This window comes from Geotrypetes seraphini, chromosome 5 (genome assembly GCF_902459505.1).
Source record: "Geotrypetes seraphini chromosome 5, aGeoSer1.1, whole genome shotgun sequence".
In the NCBI taxonomy this organism is placed as follows: Eukaryota; Metazoa; Chordata; class Amphibia; order Gymnophiona; family Dermophiidae; genus Geotrypetes; species Geotrypetes seraphini.
In genome coordinates this window covers 96,092,032-96,106,069 of record NC_047088.1, presented here as the reverse complement: position 1 = coordinate 96,106,069, position 14,038 = coordinate 96,092,032, and the positions used below count along the sequence as shown (strand labels likewise).

Genomic DNA, 14,038 nt, shown 5'->3' with positions numbered 1-14,038 from the left:
CTGCAGGGAGATCTTTGCCTAAGAAACAAAAGTAGCCCAAGAGATAGGAAGGACCTTTAATAATTATGAGTGCCACAGGCAGTTTTAATAGTTCCTATCTTCTCTGAAAGCAAAACTGTAGCAAACAAATAAAAATGCATTATCTCAAAACATGGATTATGTAGGTATTTTTTAATTTTGTGTCTTTGTTGTTGTTTTTTCTAGCTTATAATAAAACGATTTTATGATGGTTATTAATTTGGCTCTGCACTATTTTGAATACAGTGCATATCAAGTTTCAATAACTAGTAAATTCTTGTTTCAAATGTAAAATATCTCATAAGAGCTGTACTGAATAGCATATCCACTGCTTATTCCTAAGATAACAAAGCTAGGTACTTGGTTCCTGGGTTGGCTACTATTGGAAACAGGATACTGGGCTTGATGGCCCTTCAGTCTGTCCCAGTATGCCAATTCTTATTTTATGATTCGAATGAATACGAATAATGGACACTGAATTTTAACATAACAAATAATAAAATAAGTAACATGAAATCAAAGATCAAGTTTATTTCAGTAGAATTTAGCACAGTAGAGCTCTGGATTATTTGTATTCAAATTTAAATCACTATTTGGCTGAACACAAATAATGTATTAAAGGTCGAATCAAATAAAATACAAATATTCGGTTCAGCTACAGTGGTACCTTGATTTACGAGCATAATTCGTTCCAGAAGAATGCTCATAATCCAAAGTACTTGTATATCAAAGCAACTTTCCCCATAGCAAGTAATGGAAACTTGGACGATTCGTTCCACATCCCCAAAATAGGCCTATGTTGCAAATAAAAGCTCACCCTCCCCTGGAAACTTTCAGTATCTTTTGCAGTACCCCCCACCCATACTGGAGAACACAGCATCAGCCGCTGGCCCCCGAACAGCTTTCCCTTCTCCCTCTGTGCACTATTGCTCAAGAAAGCCGAACAGCTTTCCCTCCTCCCTCTGTGCACTATTGCTCAAGAAAGCCTTCCTCTATCTCCAGCCCGCCTCTTTTTCTCCTCTCTAAGCACAAACCAGCCCCCTTGCTGCCAACCCACCTCCCTGGCTCTGATGCCAAGCTTAACCCACAATTCTAGAAAGAATATCAGCCACACTTACCCCAGGCAGCTGCCTGCGCTCATGTAGTGGGCGGATGCTTTCTCCCCTCCACATTTAAGCGCTGCCAGCATTCAAACCTGGTGTGCAAAATTAATGAGGGCGACGTCAGGAGAAGCACTCCAATAGGAGTTGTATTAGGCGGGGGAAGCTCCTGTGCTTCTCTCCAATTTACGGCTAACACGTTTTTGGAGAAGCCAGCCCAATGCACTGAGCCGCGTCTGTGAAGCGGGCCAATGGGAGAGAGTCCGGAAGTGAGTTGGGAGGGGATCTAGGAATCGCGGCCGGCAAGCTGCAGCTGAAGAATGTGGAAAGCAGCCCCGCAGCCAACTGAGGTCGATATCGTAGAGGTGCCCTTTACTCCCCCAGCTCCACCCTATGGCCCTTAAACATCCACGACCTTATCCTGCAGTACTTCCTGTTCCTGGTACGTACTGCTCTCTGCCGCAAGCCTCCTGCTCCTCTCATCCGGTGCCTGCTAGAGGTAAGGGTTAGTGGGTGGGCCGTGGGGGGGAGTGAAGCCAGTTCTCGGGGTGGACTCGCTCGCTGATTGAGTCAATGCTCGTTTTGCGAGTTAAAGTTTGTTCGAGTGTTTTGCTCATCTTGCAAAACACTCGCAAACCGCGTTACTCGCAAACCGAGGTTTGACTGTATATGAGAAAGAGAGAAAAAGTGAGAGATGAATATAAATTTTTTTTTTTTTTTTTTTTAATTTTTATTTATAAAATTTTCATTCTTACAATAAATAAATAGCATAATATTTAGTTTATAATAATTATAGTTGTATGTACAATATCATATCATATATATTGAATCCCTTTCCCCTGTTATTTGTTTTTTCATTTTTCCTCATATTAATTTCTATATTTCCCTCCCTAACCCTATATTATTATTATCAATGTGTTAAGATATCTGATCTTTAGAATATTTTGTCAATGGATCATGAATATAAATTAATGTCCCATGTCTGCGGGTTTTTTTTCCAGCATGTCATTGGTTAGTGCCTGTGTCTACCAGCTAACTCCAGTTTTTGTCTACATTCTTATAGGGAAATATGAGACTTATTACAAAGAAAGTCACATAAGAAATACATAAACACATGCACTAAAGAAATGAGCCAGGCATTATGAATCATTTACAGATTTTGTTGTTACAGCATCTTGAACCTTTATGTAATAAAGCACCTGGTATTACAAGTATAAAAGCATGTTCTTCAATGTATCTCAACACTACAAAAAGCATAGAAGGGGAAAATAAATCAACAACTTCCTTACAGTTTTGTCATCTTACCTCTATTTTCTCTTGCTCTTCAAGGGCCAGAAATACAGCTGCTCGTAGCTCTGCCTAAAACAAACACACATACACAAAATTAATTTTATAGAAAATACTTCAATCATAACATTAATGAGACAGGGGAATCAGCATCTTACTCAAGAAATAAACCAATGTTACTCACCTGTAGCAGATGTTCTACAACGCCAGCAGGAAACAATTTCACAGATGTTTGACATCTGATAGAGCCTGATGCACTCTATAGCATTCTAAAGGGAAGGCTTATGGAAGTTTTACTGTCTATGTATGTACTTCCTGTCAAAGTGCCACTCAGAACCAAGCTAGGCTACTTCACTTTCTCCAAGGACATGAAGCACACTATAATTTCAGACATGGGAACCCCTAGCTATACAGCTTTTCAACTTTCCCTTACAGTACTTGTCCGCTATCGGTCAGACGTCAGAGAAAGGGCGGGACCGCCAGAAGAGGAAGCAGCGCAGACGCAGGGCTCACAGAAGGACCGGGACCGCCGGCAGAGGAAGCAGCAGGACAACGGTAGGAGCTTCTACATGATGGGGGGGGTCGGGAGGCTGTGGAGGTGCGAGCGGTCCTTCGGGGAGGGGGTGCAGGTGCGTGCGAGCGGTCCTTTGGGGTGGGGGTGCGAGCGGTCCTACGGGGGGGTGAATCGGACGTCGGGGGGGGCATCAGGCTTTCAGGGTGGGGACAGGACTTCAAGGGGGAGAGGAGAGTCGGGGCGGGCGAAAGGAGTCTGAGTGGCCAGAGGAGAGTCGGGGCGGGCGAAAGGAGAGTCGGGCGGCGACGGGAGAGTCGGGGCGGCATGCGCGGTATACGGGTGTGCGCGGTATATAAAAATTTATTTCCATAAATTATAGTTTCCCGCGCGCTATACCCGTGTGCGCGTTTTACACGGGTGCGCGGTATATGAGTGAAAATACAGTATTGGGAAAATGTTGGCAGAACAATTGACTGGTTAAAATGGAATTCCAACACTACATTAGGAAGGAACTTGGATGTGTGTGGAAAACTACTCTGTTGTGATGAAATTTAGCATAAGATGGATCAGCCACTAAAGCCTGGCATTTTCTGACCCTGTGGAATAAAATACCTGACCTGGAAGGTAAGTAGTCAAGCAACTCAAATGAAGCTTTCAACAGCTGGGTAAGAAACCACAGTTACTTACCTTAACGGTTGTTATCCAGGGACAGCAGGCAGATATTCCCACACATGGGTGACATCACCGACGGAGCCCCGTAGCAGACAGCCTTGAAAGCAAACTTGCTTGAAGATCTCGAGCATTTAAGTGCTGCACCGCGCATGCGCGCGTGCCTTCCCGCCCGAACTAGGGGGCGCATCTCCTGTGAGGATCCTCAGTTCAGATACCAAGCAAAGAAGCCAACCAGGGGAGGTGGGAGGGTTGTGGGAATATCTGCCTGCTGTCCCTGGTTAACAACCGTTATGGTAAGTAACAGCACAGTTACTTACCGTAACAGGTGTTATCCAGGGACAGCAGGCAGATATTCCTACACATGGGTGATGTCAGCAACGGAGCCCCGCAGCGGACAGCCTCGAAAGCAAACTTGCTTGAAGATCTCGAACTTTCGAGTGCTGCATCGCGCATGCGCGCGTGCCTTCCCGCCCGAACTAGGGGGCGCATCTCCTGTGAGGATCCTCAGTTCAGATACCAAGCCAAGAAGCCAACCAGGGGAGGTGGGTGGGTTGTGGGAATATCTGCCTGCTGTCCCTGGATAACACCTGTTACGGTAAGTAACTGTGCTTTATCCCAGGACAAGCAGGCAGCATATTCCCACACATGGGTGACCTCCAAGCTAAGTAAAAAGGGAGGAGGGAAGTTGGCAATTTATGAGAAAAGATTTTGCAAAACAGATTGGCCAAAATGGCCATCCCTCCTGGATAAAGTATCCAGACAGTAATGAGAGGTGAAAGTATGAACCGAGGACCAAGAAGCAGCTTTGCAAATTTCCTCAATAGGAGTTGATCTGAGGAAAGCAACAGAAGCCGCCATAGCTCGAACTTTGTGGCCCGTCACTCGACCTTGTAGAGGAAGACCAGCCTGAGCATAGCAAAAAGAAATACAAGCAGCCATCCAGTTGGAGATGGTACGCTTCGAGACAGGACGGCCCAACCTATTTGGATCAAAAGAAAGGAAAAGTTGAGGAGAAGTTCTGTGAGGTTGAGTACGTTGAAGATAAAACGCCAACGCACATTTACAGTCCAAAGTATGTAGAGACGCCTCACCAGGGTGAGAATGCGGCTTAGGAAAAAATACTGGAAGCACAATAGATTGATTTAAATGAAAATCAGACACTACTTTAGGTAAGAATTTTGGATGTGTACGTAGAACCACCTTATCATGGTGAAAAACTGTGAAAGGCGGATCCGAGACTAAAGCTTGCAACTCACTGACTCGACGAGCCGAAGTGAGGGCAATTAAGAAAACAACTTTCCAAGTAAGATATTTAAAATGAGACAAGTCAATAGGCTCAAACGGAGGTTTCATCAGTTGAGCCAGAACCACATTAAGATCCCAAACCACAGGAGGCGGTTTAACTGGAGGATGGAGATTGAAAAGTCCCTTCATAAAACGAGCAAACAGAGGATGTGCCAAGAGAGGTTTTCCATCCAGAGGTTGATGAAAAGCAGCAATGGCACTAAGATGAACTCTAATAGAGGTGGATTGAAGGCCAGACTGAGATAAATGAAGCAAATAATCCAGAACTGAATTCAGAGGGGAAGATTTCGGTTGAAGACTATGAGTGGAACACCAAGCCGAGAACCTGGTCCACTTATGACCATAACATTGACGAGTGGACGGTTTTCTGGACGCCAGAAAGACATCCTGAACAGACTGAGAAAATTGAGAAGGATCAGTCAAGTGGAAAGGAACCAAGCCGTCAAGTGAAGAGACTGTAGGTTGGGATGAAGTAAAGACCCCTGACTCTGAGTGAGCAGAGAAGGAAAAACTGGTAGAAGAAGAGGTTCCCTGATGCTGATTTGAAGAAGAAGAGAGAACCAAGGTTGTCGGGGCCACCTGGGAGCTATGAGAATCATTGTGGCATGGTCCGACTTCAATTTGACCAGAGTTCTGAGAATTAGAGGGAATGGAGGGAATGCATAAAGAAACTGACCCCTCCAATCCAGAAGAAAAGCATCCGCCTCTAGACGAAGAGGCGAGAAAATGCGGGAACAAAACAGAGGAAGTTTGAAGTTGTTGGGTGACACAAAGAGATCCACCCGAGGAGTTCCCCATCGAGCAAATACTCGACGAAGTGTAGGGGAGTTGAGCGTCCATTCGTGAGGTAGAAGCAGACGACTCAATTTGTCTGCAAGGCAATTCTGTTGACCCTGAATATATACCGCCCTGAGAAGGATGTTGTGAGAAATCGCCCAATGCCACAATCTCAGAGCTTCCTGACAAAGGGAGTGGGAGCCCGTCCCACCCTGTTTGTTGATATAATACATCGCTACTTGATTGTCCGTCCGAACAAGGACTACTTGGTCGTGAAGGAGGTGAAGAAAAGCTTTGAGAGCAAGAAAGATCGCTCTGAGTTCCAACAGATTGATGTGACAACGACGATCTGTGGCGGTCCACAACCCTTGCGTACGGAGACCATCTATGTGGGCTCCCCATGCGTATTCGGACGAATCTGTTGTGAGTACTTTCTGATGAGGAAAGTGGTGAAACTGCAAACCTCTGGAAAGATTGGAAGAGAACATCCACCAGTGGAGAGACTTCTTTAATAAAGGCGTCACCGCTATGTGACGAGAAGGCGGATCTAGGCCCTGCTGCCACTGAGACGCCAGAGTCCACTGAGGGACGCGAAGGTGGAGTCTTGCAAAGGGAGTCACATGTACCGTAGATGCCATATGCCCGAGGAGGACCATCATTTGACGAGCCGTGAGCGTTGACATGGAAATTACGCGATGACAAAGGTGTAGTAGGGTTTCTTGACGATTGAGAGGAAGGAAAGCTCTCATGTGAACCGAGTCCAATACTGCGCCAATAAATTGGATCGATTGAGTTGGAACTAGCTGAGATTTTGGAAAGTTGATATGAAACCCCAGACTTTGAAGAAAAGAAATAGTCTGAAGGGTCGCTTGAGTAACCCCTGGAAGAGAAGGGGCTTTGATAAGCCAATCGTCAAGGTAAGGAAATACCTGAAGCCCTCGAGCACAAAGGGCTGCAGCTACCACGACTAAACACTTGGTAAAGACCCTGGGGGAGGTCGCCAAGCCAAACGGAAGAACCCTGTATTGAAGATGAAGGTTCCCCACCTTGAACCGGAGATATTTGCGGAATTTCGGATGAACAGGAATGTGAGTATAAGCCTCTTTGAGGTCCAGTGAGCACATCCAATCTCCCTGATCCATGAGAGAATACAAAACTGGAAGAGAGAGCATGCGAAACTTCTCTTTGACTAGAAATTTGTTGAGAGCACGGAGATCCAGAATAGGTCGCAAATCCACCGTCTTTTTGGGAACTAGGAAGTATCTGGAGTAAAACCCTAGATTGTGCTCGGAAGGAGGAATCTCCTCCACAGCTCGAAGGCGAAGAAGTGCCTGAGCCTCCCGAAGAAGAAGGGGGAGTTGCGAGAGACTGGAAAGACTCTCCTGGAGGATGATCTGGAGGCACCTGAAGGAGTCGTAGAGTATCCCTCGCGGATGACCGTGAGGACCCAGAGGTCCGATGTAATGGTTTCCCAGACAGATATAAAAAGGGAAATGCGGCCTCCGATGGGCAGGGAGGAGTTCGGATGCAAGGCGATTGGAATGCTCACCACTGGACCGTCAAAAAGACGGAGTGGGTTTGGTCGCAGCAGGCGTCTGGGGCTTCTGAGGACGCTGTTGTTGAGGCCTTCTAGGTGGAGGCCTAGAGAAAGCTGGCGTGGACTTCATAGGGTATCTACGAGCCGGAGGTTTGTAAGGTTTTGGTTTAGGGCGTATAATAGAGGCGAAAGAACGTTCATGTTCCGAGAGCCTTTTAGTAGCCGCCTCAATCGAGTCATCAAAAAGCTCAGAGCCCTGGCACGGTAGGTTTTGCTAACCGATCTTGTAAATTGGGAGCCATGTCCACTATTCTGAGCCAGGCCAGACGTCGCATGGCCACTGCGAATGCCATACCCAAGAAGAAAGTTCAAATGCATCATAAGATGCCTGTAGCATGAAGAGACGCAATTGTGAGAGAGATTGAATAATTTGTTTATACTCAGCAAGGCGTTCTCTGGGCCAGTCTGGGCAAAAGGATGACAACTGTTTCAAAAAATAATTAAAATATGAAGTGAAGACATAGTTATAGTTTAGAATTCGGTTAGTCATCATCGAATTTTGATAAAGTCTTCGCCCAAATTTATCCATAGTGCGACCTAAACGCCCTGGTGGAACTGTAGCAGACACTTTAGAAGGATGAGCTTTCTTCAGGGATGATTCCAGTACTAAAGATTGGTGAGAAAGTTGTGATTTCTCAAACCCCTTGCAAGGCACAGTACGATATCGAGACTCCAACTTAGATGGGATCGCTGTCACAGAGTAAGGAGTCTCCATATTCCGCAAAAAAGTCTGCTTCAACACAGGTGTCATGGGCAGACGCAATGTTTCTTTGGGAGGATGGGAAAGTTCCATATCCGCCAAATACTCAGGTGTGTACTTCGAATCTGAATGTAAGTCGATGTTAAGAGCCTGGTCCATGTCGAAGACAAACTTTGAAAAGGAGGAAGACTTCGACGTAGAAGCTTCCTGAGGAGAGGCAGAGCGAGAGCAAGGCACCACTGAAAAAGATGGGGAGGCCTCGCGGGAATACTGGGAAACTGGCTCCGAACCGAGACATAAGGTAACAGAGAATGCTGCACTACCAGTTAGAGGCGGTGTGGTGGAATGTTTCCGCTTAAGACTCTGAGACGGAGAAGTGCGCGGAGTACGAGGTTTTGCTAAAGGAGACCGTTCCCGAGGTAAAAGCCTCGAAGGTGGGGTCCTCGACCTAGAATGCCTCGATGAAACAGAAGAGGCAACAGTACTTTGAGAGCGAGGCACGTGTTTCGAAGAATCTGAAGGCCTCAAGCTCCTCGAGGAAAGGACCTTCGAAGACTTAGAGCGGTGCTTCGATCGAGGTAAAGACCGCTTAGAGGCTCGGTCAGGTGAAGAGTCCGAGGAAGAGACCGCGAGGTGACCGCCGACGAGGCAGGGACTGCTGCTCAGGCTGGACCTGTGAAGACAAGGTCGAGGTCGGGACCAATTGTGCCACGACTGAGGAAATTTGCGTGGTCAAAATTGACTTGAGCATGTCCTCAAACATAGGGACAGAGACCAAGGGACTCGGAGTCACGGGAGGTCTCGTGCGTTCCATTGAGGGCGACCTCGGAGGAGAGTATTCCCTCGATTTGGAAGCACGTTTGGAAGACGGTCTCGAAGACGGAGTCGAACCTGGAGCCCCAGGTTGCGAGGTATTAGACTCCGTTGGCTTCTTAGGATTGGTACCTGAAAAGGAAGCAGGAGACTTACCCACCAGTCCAGGCTTCGAGGACACCGAGGAGGCCTTCGAGGCCGAGAACCCGGAGGTCTTCGAGGCCTGCAGAGTAGGCGAAGTCGAAGTCTTTGTACTCGAGGCTTGTCCCGAAGTGGAGGGTTTCACAGATGCCTCGGCCGAGGCTACCGCTTTTTCGGGCTCCATTCGAGGAAAAAGCTCGAAGAACCTGTCGCAGCGGCGTTTAAAGGCACGAGGTTGAAGAGTGTGGCAGCGAAGGCAGTCTTCGGGACGATGAGTCGTCCCCAAGCAGAGCATACACAGACTATGGGGGTCAGTAATGGAAATAGTCCTGCCACACTGATAACATCGTTTGAACCCGGTAACAGGCCGGGACATAGAAAGGACAAAGTCCGGGGGGGCGCTAGCGAGCCTTGGAGAAGATGGCAGCTTGAATTTGAGCTCCGACTGAACACTGCTCTTGAATCGTGAATACACACACTTCCTGTCATCATTACTAGCTGCAAATCTTACCGTGTGCTTAGGGATTCTCTCCTGTATTCCTATCCCACGATGTCAGCAACCAAAGGGGGTAAGCGTACCAAAGTCGATCCACCTTCCCCTGTTAAATCGCAGGCCTCTAAGCCTGATGATGTGCCTATGTCTACCCTTCTGGAGGAGCTTCATGCTCTTAAAGACATGCTTTCTGAGACCAATGCGGGTATTGAGGATATAAAGCAAGATATATTAGTGATGAAAACGGATATATTACATTTCCGTACCCGTGTAGAATCTCTGGAGACCAAACAACGCGTCACAGACGAAAACATCAAAGATCTGCAGCGCCATTTTAAGCGCGTGGCGATTCTTGAGAAAGAACTTGACGAGGCGAATGACCGGGCCCGCAAACGAAACTTCCGAATTCTGGGCCTAGCGGAGGGTCGGGAAGGTCAGAACCTGATTAAATTCTTACAAGATCATCTTCCTGCCTTGCTTGATATAACTTTCGCTCAGCCCCTTGAAATTGAATCTGCTTACCGGATCAGCTCGCAGCGTGTGCCCCGCGAAAATTTTCCTCGCCCGGTAATTGTGAGCCTTCTACGTTTTAACAACACAATTGAAATTATGCAAAAGGCGAAGATAAAGGCGCCGCTGAAATTTGAAGGCAAGAATCTTATGTTCGTCCCTGATCTTAGCAAAAATTCGGCGCGGCTACGAAAACAACTGCTTGAGTATCGACCCAGACTCAAATCTCTTAATGCCCGTTTTGGGATGTTTTACCCTGCTCGAATGCGTGTCACAATCAACAATCGCACGAAAGATTTCACCGATCCCAATCAACTTGCTGACTTCTTGGAAACCATTTCTCCTACTGCAATTGATGCTACTTGAACTTTTACTTACATGAATAATCGTTGTTTCTCCTTTATCTGACTGTCATTGACCATTTTTGTGTACATTTCACACTGCTGATATTTTCCCTGTCCTTCTCCTTTGTGGACTGTCCTTTTAATACAGTGCACCCTTTTCACTTACTTGATATTTGAATCCTTTTTTCTTTCTCTGTATGAAGAGTGCTGCATTTGTCTTTTGTTTTCTGTGTAATTGTCATGTACTTTCATTCTCTGGTGACATTTTCATAAGTCTCTGACCTTGCTCTAGCCTATTTTAAATGATCACTGATTTCTTCTTTTCCTTTCTGCAATTTTTATCTTTAGCTGGAGCCTAATGCTTTATGCTTTTACCTTTTTGATATCTGCTTTCTCCCTTACTAAATATACAGGATGTATAGACTCTGCAGTCCTATTTCTATTTCTCTCCCTATATTGACTGCAAAGTTTTTCTTTTAATTAACACAATTGGTCTTGATAGATGTGTATTGGTGGTTATGTTACTGATACAGTGTTCAGTTATGGCTCGTTCTGGCTTGTTGTTTTTTTCCTTCTCTCTCACCCGTTTTCTTTACTCCTTTGACCAATGGGTTTGCATTGGCCTTGGGAGTATATTATATGTAGAAATGCCAAGTATCTTTGTACACTCTTACACAGTAATTGCATTAATTATTCATACATGCTGTTATGTCTTTCAAATGTGTTTCTCTTAACGTAAAAGGTTTGAATAACCCCTTAAAAAAAACCAAAATACTCCAATATTTGAACCAGTTACATCCTGATGCTGTTCTTTTACAAGAAACGCACCTTGATGCTCCAGAATCTTCCAAATTCCTTTGTAACTGGGCCTTGCCTCCTATTTTTTCACCTGCTCAAGATAAAAAAAATGGTGTCTTAATTCTGATAAGGAGGCATCCAGATCTTATGATAGTGGATCAAGCCTGTGACACTGAAGGTCGTTGGGCCAGAGTAACTATATCTCATCGTCAATCTTCCTTGACTATATATAATATATACGGTCCCAATAAAGATTGTCCTGCATTTTTTCATGAGCTGGCAGACTCCATTACCTCTGTAGATGCATCACCAATTCTCATTGGAGGTGACTTTAATCTTATCTTAGATCCGACAATAGATAGGCAATCATCTGCCTTACACAAACCAACTAAGGCCTGGTCTGCGTTGCTGGATATTATTCAACATTTGAACCTATGTGATCCATGGAGAATCTCTCATCCAACCAAACGTCTCTTCACTTTTTTTGCATCACCACATTCATCTTTTTCACGAATTGATTTTTTTTTAACATCAGCCTCCTTACTTTCTAGTGTGACCCATACTAGTATTCATTCCATATTAGTGTCAGACCATGCTTTGATAACCATTGAATTGAATTTATGGAACTTAACCATTCCTAGACCATGTTGGAGATTTGATTCCTCACTATTGACAGACACTGAGTTTGTGAATTACCTCACGCCCCTGATTCGTGAATTTATTGAGTTCAATCAAGTAGATCAAACATCTTGGACTAATTACTGGGATGCTCTCAAAGCATACCTGCGAGGCTTGATAATTTCCTACAAGGCCAGGAAAAATAAAGAATCTGCTTTGCTTCGTTCCACGTTGGAAGCACAGATTGCATCCCTTGAAGCTCTTTTCATAAGTGACACTTTAAATAATGCATTATTTAATCAGCTTGCGAACTGTAGACTCCGTTATAATGCTGTACTAGCAGATACTGCAGGGAAGACCTTATTCATGAAAAATTCGACTTACTATGCTGAACATGACAACTCTGGGCATATGTTAGCCAACTACTTGAAATCTCAAAAGGAACGTTCCTTTATCACCTCCATAAAATCCAACAATGGAGAAGTCCTTACTTCCAAAATGGACATATTGACGAGATTTCACAACTTTTACGACAAATTGTATACTTCACAGTCTCCTGCTCCAAATAAGATTGAAGACTTTCTACAATCCATCTCTTGTCCTTCTCTTGATGCTGTAGATAACGAACTCTTCTGTAACAAAATAACTGAGACTGATATTGTAGATGCGCTGGAATCAATGGCTAAAGGAAAAACGCCTGGCCCGGACGGATTTCCGGTGGAGTTTTATGTCACCTTTCAGTCTCTCCTTATTCCCTTACTTAGAGGTCTCTACACTCATTTGATTCAATCTCAAGACATTAAGGGAACCTTTACTGAAGCAGTAATAGTAGTGTTACCCAAAGCTGGTAAAGATCGACAACAGGTACATAATTATCGTCCTTTGTCTATGATCAACGTAGACGCCAAACTTTATGCAAAAATTCTTGCAGGACGACTACAGAAAATTTTACCTAAGTTGATTTCTGTTGAACAAACTGGATTTATGCAGGGTCGACTATCACATGATAACACGAGATTATTTTTTCATGTACTACATCGAGTGGCTTCTTTGGATTCACCATACCTGTCTTTAGGCCTTGACGCAGAAAAGGCCTTTGACAGGGTAGAGTGGCCTTTCCTGTTCTGTGCCCTGAGAAGATTTGGATTTTCTGAACCTGCTATTAACATGATAAGAGTACTGTATGCTTCACCAACTACTCGAATCCTCATCAATAACCATCTCTCATCTCCTTTCCACCCGACTCGTGGTACTCGACAGGGGTGCCCCTTGTCACCACTGCTCTTTAACATCGCGCTAGAGCCTCTGTTATTATCCTTCAAGCAGAATCCTACAATCAAAGGAATAAACTTGGATCACATCATTGTAAAATATTCGGCCTACGCGGATGACATCTTGATGTACACATCCCCTGACTCTCTTTCTCATATTCTGGATACTATATCTGCATATGCACGTGTTTCTGGCTACAAGCTTAATCAAACCAAATCTGAAATTCTCCCTCTTAATCACCCGGAAGTCAAATATGACCTGCTTCACTTCAATTTTCAATGGGCAGACACGCAATTGAAATATCTGGGAATTTATTTTGCCTCAACTATTGAAGAAACTCTTTCTATAAATGCTATTAAGATACAGGACATGGTTAAAGATCTTTTATCCCGCTGGTCTCCTCTACGCCTCACATGGTGGGGTCGTTTAAGCACTATTAAAATGATGGTGGCACCTAGGATCATATACTTTTTATATATGATCCCCATTCTTTTTCCTGTCACTGTCTACAACTCGTTAGAGCGTTCTCTTACTGCTTTTTTATGGAACTCTAAACCACCGAGGATAGCACTGACCAAATTGAAGGCTGATAGGAACTCTGGTGGTGTCAACTTTCCGGATCTTCGTTACTATCATGCTGCTTTCCTTCTACAACAAGTTTCTTATTGGTATGTGGAGGATACGTCTGCTTATTCTCCTTTATGGTATGACTGGGAGCTAAATTTTTTTAAGAAACAGTCTCTTCAATATCTACCTTTTCAATATCTCCCTAATACCATATGCCCCATCTATCACTGTGCCAAAACAGCTGTGGTTTTGATTGAGAAATGTTTGGAGCATCCCTGGACCTCTACACTGAGCTCCCCAATTTGGAACAACCCAGCTTTTAGGATTCAAGGAGCATGTATTCACTGGACTGATTGGCAAAATTATGGTATATGGTCTATCAATGATCTTCGTGATAATAACAACTGGCTATCTTTTGCTAAACTACAAGAGTCCTTTGAAGTACCCGACTCCCAACATTATAGATGGATACAACTGATACACTGTATATCTTCCGTAATAAGAGGTTCTCC

The 14,038-nt window shown here is 44.7% G+C and overlaps 1 protein-coding gene across 7 annotated transcripts in view; it reads right to left on the bottom strand.

The window, feature by feature from the left end:
* Positions 1-14,038, bottom strand: part of CEP43 (centrosomal protein 43) — a 180,306-nt gene that overhangs the window by 150,346 nt on the left and 15,922 nt on the right. For all 7 annotated transcript variants that reach the window (XM_033944335.1, XM_033944329.1, XM_033944334.1 and 4 more), the window contains exon 3: positions 2,424-2,477. In XM_033944335.1, coding sequence (XP_033800226.1) covers positions 2,424-2,477 — 54 coding nt within the window. The remainder of the gene's footprint in view (positions 1-2,423; positions 2,478-14,038) is intronic.